At 40.6% G+C, this 12,373-nt stretch overlaps 1 protein-coding gene across 1 annotated transcript; it reads left to right on the forward strand.

Moving 5' to 3' along the window:
• Positions 1-10,079: 10,079 nt before the first annotated feature.
• Positions 10,080-11,478, forward strand: otx2b (orthodenticle homeobox 2b; the record flags this gene model as incomplete). Its single annotated transcript, XM_080783743.1, has 3 exons — positions 10,080-10,176; positions 10,476-10,627; positions 10,849-11,478. 3 exons carry the CDS (start codon positions 10,080-10,082, stop codon positions 11,476-11,478), a joined length of 879 nt encoding a protein of 292 aa, XP_080639869.1.
• Positions 11,479-12,373: the final 895 nt, after the last annotated feature.

The following is a 12,373-nucleotide window of genomic DNA, read 5'->3' on the forward strand; positions in this document are numbered from 1 at the left end:
TCAAACTCGGGTCCTCATGGCTCACGAGGAGCACATGGTCTGTTATACTGGCTGAGCCACCAGGCACCCCGGCTCATCACCGTTGATGGAGCCATACAGATCACTGCAGAGGCCATGATGGAGAAAGGGAAAATGGCTTTGTTAATCTGTTTCCTTGGTTTTCTAATCTAAACTCTGCATTTGGAAAAGGGCATCTATACTGTGTGTGTGTGTGTGTGTGTGTGTGTGTGTGTGTGTGTGTGTGTGTACGTGCGTGCGTGCGTAAATCTGCACGTGCATGGAGCATACACACAATGTTTTACAGTGAAAGGAAGAGTTACCTATAGCCAACTCATTATTCGCGGATAATTATGAGAAATGTACGGAGCCCCTAAGTGGCCAATGTTCAAAATATATTTTATCTCGACCGGACGAGATAAAATATATTTTTAACCTTGGCCACTTAGGGGCTCCGTAGAAATGTGTAATTCCATTCATTTTCAATATCGGTTATATAGCAGTGGCAACCTCTTTGACATGAAGTGCCATGTTTTTATTTTCTTGATAGTCAGTGTGCCATTACTGCCATATCAATATTAAAGATGCAGTGCCGTGATTCTAATGAAGTACTGTCACCTCATAAACACACTCCATCTTTAAGTTTAATTATGACACCACACCCAAATTTAATATTTACAACATATTTTAGATTCATAGACGTAATGATTATTAGACTCAATAACCCACCTCTCTCCCAGACTCCCTCCCCAGTCAGAGTTAGGAGTTTGAATGAAAGTAGAATTATGTGCAGGATGTAATTTGCATACAGATACAGATGTGAGGGGACTTGGTGTTTTTTATTTGTAAATAAGAAACCTCTCTCACATGTGAGCCAGTGATTACCCTCCCCAGTGCCAATGTTGGCACCCGTGCCTTGGTTGCCGCAGCCAAACCCTGGGCTATAGCATTTGTCATTTATATATTTCTACACTTCTTCTTAACCCTTTAAATAAAACATGATCATTGATACATTCATTGCCTGCACTGATATGAGGGCAAGTGACAATAAACACTGCATGAGATTATCTCACTGACCGAACATGGGTGTGTGCAGGTTTCTCTGTGCGTTTTTGTGTTACGCATGTGAGTGAGTGAGTGAGTGAGCGAGTGAGCGAGTGAGCGAGTGAGTGAGTGAGCGAGTGAGTGAGCGAGTGAGCGAGCAAGTGAGTGAGCGAGCGAACGAGCGAGCGTGTGCGTGCTCTTGCATGCATGTATCTGTGCATGTACACTAACCGTCCTCCAGGGAGGTATAATCCACGGGGGTTTGTAATGCTCCAGTGGTGTCGGGGGGGCCTGAGTGAATCCCTGTGGAAGCATGGTGGCTGACCCTATCACATATTCAGGTCAAATAAACAAAACAGTGTTGAGAGAGAGGTTAACAAGGAAGAGGCACCTCTTAACTGGCTCTCCCAGCGGCCTGAGACCCACCCGTCCCCTGCTGACAATACACTGTAAAATCATTGGTGTTCATTTTACTCTGAGGGTGTACAAATGGAACCAAATCTTTTTTATTTCTTTTTGGGTTACAGTGTCCATTTGTGCACTCTCAAGGGTAAAATGAACATTCAGGGTTTTACTGTGCACTCACCCCAAACCCCACCCCGACCCCCATCCGAGAGGCAAGAGACAAGAAACCATTTGATAAATCATGAATAGTCACAGTTGTGCAAGGGCGCTGTGACCATTTCTGAAAATTTATTATGGGGATTACACGCAAAATCACACAATGTTAACATTTTCAAAATGTGTTATGAATGCCTCCCAGAGTCCAATTCAAATCCTAGGTTACCAAAATAAGCCTGAACAAATCCCTCACATTGAGTTCTACCTCCTTTGAAGACATGAGAGGTCTGGACTGCAGGGCAGGTTTTTACCACCACTACCACCACGCCATGCAGACACCGACTCAGTGCCACGCTAGCTAGGTACACTGCAAAATACTGAGGATTCTATTTAACCCACACAAGTGCACAAGTGGAACCAAATGGACCCTTTACAGCCTCAGAGTTACAAATGGGCAAATTAACACTGAGGATTTTTACTGTGCAGGCACTAGGCAGAGTATAGACTCCACGAAAGACAGAGAGAAAGAGAGAGAGAGAGAGAGAGAGAGAGAGAGAGAGAGAGAGAGAGAGAGAAAGGGGGGGGTGGGGGTGGAGGGGGGGGGGGGTGGTTTGAGGCTGTATGACAGCGACATCAGATATCTTTATTGCAAGGCTGCTAGATTTTCTTTTGCATTCCTTCCAAGATTCTGGGGAGGCAGAAGCAAAGCATATAAATATAGTATAAAATGGATGCATTATATATAAATATATACAACACAAAATATAACTTTAAAGAACAGTCATAATATACCTACGTCATGCCATACGCAGAATGCATTGTAAATGTTGTGTTAATGGCACTGTATGTCTTTGAAAAAGAAGGAATCATCATTCCAGGAACCGTTCCAACTGCTTGGAGATGGGATTTTTACATTCAGTCAGTCTTAACCTTGAGGCGCAAGGATATGTATATGATCCTTTTCCCTTATATTTGTCCTTGCCGGGTTTCCGTACATCCCGACATGCTCCTTGATGATCTGAAGGGTTTAATTGGATCCATTGGTTTGTTGCAGAACTCCTGTGCAAACACAACACAAACAATTATGGTGTTGATTAAAAGGCATGGTTATATTGGTTGGAGTGCAGACTGCACACACAAGCACATACTGTATAGCTGGGTTGAATATTTACATTTTTAATTAATGCGAAATCTGATTTAAAATTAGCATCCTTAGTTTTATAATTATTAAAACATTTGGTGTAACAAAAATAGAGAACTATAGAAAAACAGATGGCTGCTAGTTTAAATACAAACAATATAAGGTGCTAGTTTAAATACAAACAATATAAGGTTTGAACTGTACTGTATTGTATATATTCTACATAAATAATATATATCTAGAGACCCATGAAACATCATAAACATTAAATTCTACAGGAATTTTAAGCAGTATAAATGATTCTACAACGTAATAACTTAGAAGTAACCTACTCTGCCCTATATACAAAGTTCAGTAACTACATTTTTGGACACATTGACTTATTTATTCGTCTCAAAGCTCAAATCAGTCTCATGATATTGGGGAATAAACAATTACCTCATGAACAGATAGATATACAATTAGTTCAATATCATTTGGCTGGCCAATTGAAACTATTTAATGCTTTTTTATCAGTTTGATGCTTTGTTAATGCACTTTGCTGAAACAAGGCTGAATTTCCTGATAGTGAAATGCAGAGTGTTGGTTAGTAGTGGGCCTGCGTGTCTGAATGACTCTGCTTGGTAAACGCTTCCCTAACTGAGATTGAATTGAGTCCCCCCCCCTTTTCCTTTAATCCCCGGAGAAGACTTTGAATGTGTTTTGATGACCTCTAGGGTCAGTTACATGTTACATTACACAAAGGTTTAGCTCTTTTGTGATAAGGTTGAGAGTGTGTGGGGAGGTATCTCACTCACTATGCACTTTTACACAACATATCTATCAAACCTGGCCTGTATATGCTAATTAAAATACTGCTTGTATCCTGGACCAGCTCAGGTTGCACGGGCGCGCACAGGCACGCGCACACACACACACACACACACACACACACACACAGAGTATATTTACTCAGAATAATTACTGTTTGCATCCATATAAATTTAGAATTGTGACCACAGATCATATATATGCCTAAAAAAGGTCACTTTTGAGATAATATAAATTATAGATATAAAATTGTATTTATAGGCTTGTGCTCAGGAATGTATATGCCAATATTAATAAATTTGATTTTTTTTTAATGGCTGTGATGAGCAGAAAGCAACTATGTAATTACAAGTAAACATATAAATCAGAAAAAGGCATTGGCAGATAATTGTAAATAATGACATGGTAAATGTCGTTCTACTAATAGGGATGAGAATAAATTAATGTTCTGGACTTGTGTAGATTTGTAAAATGTTAATGAGGAGACCAGAATAAAATATCCATGAATATTAATTAATAATAGCGTTTAAATTATTAGTAGGCCTATTATTTAGCCCATGTTTAGTTTTATCTGGTCATATTTTTTACATGAAGTTTTTAGATCATTTTTATTTGGGGTCTATATGCCTCTGCACTGCACTAGAGTGAAACAAATTCCAGGGCATTCCTCAAAGACAGAAATAAAATGTTTAGTGAAGCGAATAGCTTTTCTTGATCTCATACTATGACCATTTTTAGATGAATTAGTTTCATAGGTATCAGGATTATAGCTCAGAATAAATTCCATCATCGTTCCAGGCATTCAGTCATGCGAATATCAAACAAGAAGAAAATGACGCTACAATTTGACCCAGAAAGCCTCAGATGATGAGAAAATCATTTAGGTATATACAGCGACCTGGATTTTGACGAGGAAAGGTTTTGCTTTCCAGAAAATACGTATAATAGGCCTATAGTACATAACAAATAATTAACACTTTTGTTTTGCTTTTTTTTAACCCGCGTCAGCCGCGTGTCGGCCTGCTGTGTGTGTGTGTGTGTGTGTGTGTGTGTGTGTGTGTGTGTGTGTGTGTATGTGTGTGTGTGTGTGTGTGTGTGTGTGTGCGTGTGTGTGTGTGTGTGTGTGCGCGTGCGTGTGTGTGTGTGTGTGTGTGTGGGGGGGGGGGGGCGCGCGCGCGTGAGAGAGAGAGCTCTCTGCTGGAGATGTGCTCCAATAATAGCTATATTATTTAGCTTTAAAAAGCCACATCTTGAATGTGATTGTATATATTTTAAATAAACGGGCCAATGCTGTTTAAAGGTCTGGGCATTTTTAGGCTGTAAAGTATACATGTTAAATTATTTAAAAAAGAATCACAGGATGGCATATAGACCTATGAAAATGTTCCCCTCAGGTTCACTTCCAGGACCCGAGGCACCGTAGGCGCAGATAAAAGACGTCTTCGTCATCCATTAGCCCAGAGTCAGTGAGACACGCTCCTCGCCAGAGGCGTGAAGCCGTTCTCTGTTTAAACGTCCTTTTAAGATACAAAGTCCCCGCGGAGGGATTGGCTTTAGAATTTAATAAATAATTTAGCAATTTAAACGGCAAGAAGCCTATATGCAAGATCAATCAGATAAAATATCACAAAATGATTTTTCACATAGTATAGCCTATTATTTTGGTTTCATACAGATTTTTGCTAAAATGGCAGAGGAACTTTATTTTAAAATAAATGTTGGCTATAGAGGAATTTTTCTTTTCTTTGCCTGAAAGCTGGCTATTCTGATTTAATGTATTGTGTTTGAAGGATATGTGTGGTCTATAACACGAGCGTCCAAAAAACTTTTGCAGTTAGTCTTAGATTTTGTAAAAACAAGGATTTCTGATGGCTAGATCTGTTTTTGTCTGCAAGCGACACCGTTGCATGCATGTGTGATGGAGTATGGGGACTGTGAGGCAGTACATAGCCTTACCTGAATGTCGCATCTGGTGATTCTGGTCCTCACTCTCCAACACTCCCGGGCCTCATAGCTGAAGACATCAGAACACCCAGCATAACTTTTCTTCTGCTGAGACGCGATGATGAACCCAGTTTTGAGGCTTTTAAAAGGAATCCAGCGCACACAGTCCACGTCTGCTTCTTTTAATCACAACCTGTATGGTAAATGAAATGACACCGAGTTTGCATTCAATTAAATGTATAGGCCTATTTCTTAAACTTTTACAGCGCTGCACGTTTTCCTCTGCAGCTATCACCACCTTTGACACTGGCCTTGTAAGACTGCTATAGAGAGAAGCAAAACGACGATTCATATAAAATCCACCAGTCTGCCAGTGTTTATATAAATCTAAATCAATATTCAAATCGGTTTGAAGTGAGCGGGTGTGTCCGCGCTAAATCTGTGAAGCTCTCTGTGTGTGTGTGTGTGTGTGTGTGTGTGTGTGTGTGTGTGTGTGTGTGTGTGTGTGTGTGTGTAGGTGTTCCACAAAGCCTCTTAAGATGATACATTTACCAAGCCGTGACAAAACCCACGGCATATTATTTTGGGATGGGCATGCCGGTTCAAAATCCAAGTGACGTAGAGACTCATTTGTCTCTTTAAGACCTATACCAATAAATGTTAAAACATAACAATAATAATAATAATAATAATGATTATTATTAGTCTAATGATTATTATTAGTCTATAACTAATATTTCCAATATGAATTAAGAAACAATTCGTATGAGTAGCATTTTATTCTTTATCATTATCATTATTAAATCAATTTATAATGTAAAAAATACAAAGTTTTTATTCCTCATCATACATCAAAATCGAAGAATAAAAATTGAAACAGTCCTACCTTCAAAAATAGCTTTTTAGACTCATGTACGTCCTCTCTTCCTTGTAGCCTATAGAGTAGATAGGCCTTGTGAAATGAAAGCAACAATATGGCACTGCAGGTGGACAGGCTATATCTTATATAGCCGTTCGGAATTTTAACCAATTAAAAAAATCTGTATCAAACTTATTTCTTTAGATGTATTCATCCTTTATATCTGGTAATCCGAGGTGAAGCTCCCAAACAGCTCATGGCTATACGAGCTCCGCTTCTAAATGTTGTGAGTTTTGGGGAGGCCTGTGTGCGTCAACCTGCATGGTGGAAGCGTTCTGCTTCTGCGGATGAGAGGACACTTTTAAAGAAATAAATCCAATCCCTTCCATGCTGTAGGCTACGCTAATACGCAGTGGAATGTGAGAAGAGTGACCGCAGCCTTCAAATGGAAAAAATATACTTTTTTTTTTCTCGTCAGACGGTCAGAGACATGCTCGTATTTTCTTGCGTTTGTATTTTTAAACTTAATACACCTGGGAGCTATAATGTTATAATAAGTGACGTCTCATTCCTATTGGTGGATTGTCTCATAAATAATAATGTAAACATAGAATTATTAAGCAATGCTTCACGTTGTTTTTCTATCATAATGAAATCGAGATTTAAATGTTTTTTTATACGAGCCAAAAAAGTTGTAATTTTGTTAGTTTGTACAAATGAAAGGGCTAACAATATTCACTCACAAATGGTCCTCATGAGGTGCGTTTATCATCATTTACCCCTCTGCTATGAAATGAGGATGTTGTCAGTTCGTCTCTCGCTGCCATTGGCTGAACAGTTTGCGTCAAAAAAAAAAAAAGTAGCTGGCGACATTTGTTTCTCAGCAAATGTGCAGCAGTGTTGGAGACAGACCTCAGCTCGCTCCTGCAGCTCTCATTGGCCAGCACTTTGTACAAATCCAACTCAGGCGACTTCACTCACAACAGACTCACAAATCCGAACCGCATGCAGCCTCTGTTTCCACCGCGCTGACCGCCTGTCGCACCTCCGCACACATCCATGCAAGTCCCGAGCGTTCAACTTTTATCGGCATTTTTTGTTCTGCTTTTTTGAAGGCTTTTCAACCCCTCAAGGACATTAATATTAACCCACTGCGTTTGATTTTTCGAAGGATTAGAACTAGACAAAGAACTTTCCACGGATCAATACCAGAGTAAGTTTATTATTATTATTGTTGTTATTAATTATTGTTACAAATCATTATTATTATTATTATTATTATTATTATTCGAAACAAGGCTCCAACGACGGAATAGTGCCTGTGTAACTCATAAAACTGATATAGCCTATAAGTGATAATACATCCAACTATAAAAATCAGTTTAGGACGGGTGATAGGCCTGTTTTGAACTTATATTAGGCCTATATAAACAGAGAAGGAAGTTATTTGAAGTATAAAACTCATTATAGGTATACTCGATGTAGGTGTGTATAGCCTATATGCCTCAATTTGCAGCCTATAAACGATCAGTTATTCAAAATTCAGCGTCCCCCAGCCCCCAGGCGACTGTGTCCTTTATACCCAAACCAATGTTTCGTTTGTTTTCGTTTTTCTAATATGGTATAGCGTGAGTTCTGTCTGTATAATAAATTAGGCGGTATATGCTACTGGTGCCTCATTTAAGCTATATGTTCCGTCGTCGTTCGACAATTTCGCTTGCCGACAAAAACAGATATTCCAATTTCCAAGTGATTTTAGCGAATTGAGTATAGGGAAGTAAACTGGAGGATCGCTTGGTGCATAAAGGCACATTGAGGCTCTGTATCTAGATATGTTTCAACACCATCCTATTCACATTATCTGGCAATAAATAACGTTCAGAATGTTTCCTATCAGAATAACCAAACACGAATTATCAGGCATGCTTGGGGGAACAACACACACACACACACACACACACACACACACACACACACACACACTCACACACACACACACACCTCATTAAATATTAAACATAGCCTATCTTAAGTATCTGTGCCTGCAATAACAGATAATACAATCTAGAGACTATAGGCTTAATCGAAATTACAATTTCACTTTTTTTTACATAGTTTATCATTTATTTATTTATTTTTGCTCGATGAAAATCAAAATGTAATTTGATGATAACTAAGTCTATAGGCCTGTATAGGTTTTGTGTATATATTTACATTGTTGTTTAGGCTTTGTAAAAATGTAGGTTGAAATATACATTATGTGGTTATGTGACTGCATGAAAGAAGAAAGGTGTCGTTTGATGCATTTATTATTATTTTAATTGCATTTGAAGCCCATACGAACGAACAACGTACATTAGCCTAACGCGACGAAGTGCGCTGCAGAGTTAAGGGCAACACCAATTAGGGAGCGCGTGCTACTCGGATTATCTCGTTAATTCATCAACAGAAACATTTATCATAATTAATTCCTGGACAGGGTAATTATTATTGAGCGTGTGTGCAACTGGTAGGATGCAGGGTCTGTTTCAACTGTGACAGATTGAGACGGAGGGAAAAACCGTTGGATTAAAAAAAAAGAAAGAAAAAAAAACGGTGCTGGGTCCGAGAGTATATAGCCTAATCAAGGGTCACGTAGGGGTTAAGGAAGGGTTTTAGGGTCACTAACCATGCACTTTCAGTCTGGCGTTCCCATTTTATAATAACAAAAAATAACATTTTGAAGAAATGTACAAACTCAATACAACAGGACGTGAGCTTTATAGTCTTTTTTCGCGCGGCAACGTCGTGCGACGAAGTATAAAAGAGGCTTAAGTGGTTCTAGTTGAGCTCACAGTGCATCTACGTCTAACAATGAATAGAAATAGTTCCGCTGAAAATATAAAAATGTGTCACCAGCAGTCACATATAGCCTATACTGTATTATGTGGGGCGATCACGCAAAGCCCCGGCCCTTCCATTTTGAAACAGGTATAGGAGGCCAATAAGCCTATGTCTAGTTCTTTACATCAAACGTTTTAGAAAATGTTGAAACGCAATATCACGATCCAAAACTGATGCATTTCGTCAAATGTGATAAAAAGCTTGAGGATATATGGCAGATATTTTACAAATGAGGTAAAGACAAAATAAACATGAAGCTTGAATCAGAAATTAGTTGAATGAGAGAATGAGCAATATTATGGAAAAACCCAACAGCAATTGTACATGGGTTGTTTTATATTATACTTCTTTGATATTTGAATGACTTACATTTGCAGAAAATACCACTTGTGAAGTTGATAAGCCTACATTATGTACATGACTTTATGATTTACTCCAATTTGATGTCTGATGTCTGTCTAAATTGATCTTTGAAGTTTCTTTCCAAAAAAAAGGCCCTCGGCTCGACTGATCCCTGCAGGATGCAGTTTGTACTCTGTCCTCTCAGATGACTTGTTGCAATTAGTGTTATACTTTTTGCCCCAGGGTGTGTGTGTGTGTGTGTGTGTGTGTGTGTGTGTGTGTGTGGGGGGGTTAAGAGTGTGACGCTTGGAGAAGGTTTATTCCACGCCGCACTGGCACTAAAATCGCGTTGATCGATCTCTCTTTCTGTTTCACCCTGCAGGTATTGGACATAACGTGGACAGCACGTCGAATAATACGACACACACCAAGTACATCTCGGAAGCCTCGTCCATTTTCAAAATTTTCTCCAACTTCGCCCCCCAGACGAACATTAGCATGATGTCATATCTCAAGCAACCACCTTACACAGTCAATGGACTGAGCTTAACCACGTCCGGCATGGACCTGCTGCATCCATCCGTGGGCTACCCATGTGAGTTACAAACTCTATTTTTTTAATGTGGATGTGGAATAAAAACAATAATTAATTATATATATATATATATATATATATATATATATATATATATACACACACACACACATATATATAAAATATGGTGGTATACGGTATACGGCCTACATGCACATTGTAATACATTACACGCACATCATCAGAAACCATCGTTTTCAGTGTGTTTTTTTTCCCTCCACTTGCAGAGATTTAATGGGATTTTTGTTTTTCCATTTAAAATGACTAATCCTTTCTTCTCGCGTTTCCTGGCTTTGCAGCAACACCACGCAAGCAAAGACGAGAAAGGACTACTTTTACGCGCGCCCAGCTCGACATCCTGGAGGCGCTGTTCGGCAAAACTCGTTATCCAGACATCTTCATGCGCGAGGAGGTGGCCCTCAAAATTAACCTGCCAGAATCTCGTGTTCAGGTAAGCTCAAATCAAGCGGTTTATAGTAAGCTACCACATTTTTCGAAATGCTATGCAGTCCATTGAAAACGCAACACATAAACGCGCGCGCGCGCACGCACACACACACACACACACACACACACACACACACACACACACACAATGTTAAGACACTACGAGACAAAATAAGGAGTAAATAAATTCAGGAGAAAATAAAAAATAATCTAAATGTTCCGCAGGTCTGGTTTAAGAACCGGAGGGCAAAGTGTCGCCAGCAGCAACAGCAGCAGCAGAACGGGGGTCAGAACAAGGCTCGGCCGGCCAAAAAGAAAAGTTCACCCACCAGAGAAGTCAGCTCGGAGAGTGGGGCCAGTGGCCAGTTCACACCGCCCACCAGCACCACGACAGCCCCGGCCATTTCAACCAGCACCGCCGCGCCGGTGTCCATCTGGAGCCCGGCGTCCATCTCTCCGCTGTCCGACCCGCTGTCTACCTCCTCATCCTGCATGCAGAGGTCCTACCCGATGACCTACTCACAAGCGTCGGGATACAGCCAAGGCTATGCCGGCTCGACGTCCTACTTCGGTGGCATGGACTGCGGGTCTTACCTTACACCCATGCACCATCAGTTGCCGGGCCCCGGGTCGACTCTCAGTCCCATGGGCACAAACCCTGGGGTCGCAAGCCACCTGAACCAGTCCCCGGCCCCCCTCCCCACGCAGGGCTACGGGACGTCAGGACTGGGCTTCAACTCAACAGCGGACTGCTTGGATTATAAGGACCAAGCGGCCTCGTGGAAGCTGAATTTCAACGCTGATTGCTTGGATTATAAAGATCAAACTTCCTCGTGGAAATTCCAAGTCCTGTGAAGAGAGTAGACATCCGTCAAGGACACAAAACAAAACAATGACCATAAATCAAACATAGCCCTGCCATCCTTCAATAAAAATGTATGCATACAAAGATTGATTCATGCGAGTCGTCGGCGAGACAAGGCGCTCGGGGGGTGGGGGGCTTGGGGTTTTGGCATGATGGTGTTTGATCCCCTAGAGGAGAAGTTGTATTTATTTTAGCACTGGCAATGAGATTTTCAGTTCATTCACAGGTTGTAGCCCCCAATAGTATGTCTACCAGTGTGCGCGTCTATGCGTAAACACCTGTTGGTTATAGGACAGCACACACAGAGTCGCCTCTTGATAAAAGTACAGCAACGGCGGAACAAGTGCTTATCTGATAACAGAACTAAAGGAGCCAATGTTTTGGCGAAGCGTTTGGGATGGACAGGTCTAATTTAAGATACACGATTTTGCCGACGTGTCACGTGACGCGCTGAGAGACGCTTCGGTGAGGATGGTGTGTGGACTGCGCGCCCACGAGGCGACATGGATGCACTACTTTATTTAAGAAAAAAAAAAACGTGTTTATAAGGAATCAATATGTAGTTTCTAAGAGACAATCAGTGTGTGTCTTATATAAATGGTACATATGTGTTTTTTATCTGTGCTAGCCTTCGAAACTGTGATCTGTTGTATTGTATGCAATTTGTGAGCCCCCCTCGCATCAGACTCTCTGCTGTGATTTTAATAGATTTCTAACTTTTTTCGAACGACAAAAAAAAAATGCTAATCGTGAATTAATTAGCATCACAAAGAACAGACAAGACTTTCCAAGCACATGGTAGTAATAATCAAGGGATAGCCATACTGGAAAAGACTCTCGGGTGCTGAGAAACTCCTCACTTTACGCGCGACTCCCCTCCATTGA

The sequence above is a fragment of the Protomyctophum bolini genome (genome assembly GCF_963924005.1).
Source record: "Protomyctophum bolini genome assembly, chromosome: 15".
Classification (NCBI taxonomy): Eukaryota; Metazoa; Chordata; class Actinopteri; order Myctophiformes; family Myctophidae; genus Protomyctophum; species Protomyctophum bolini.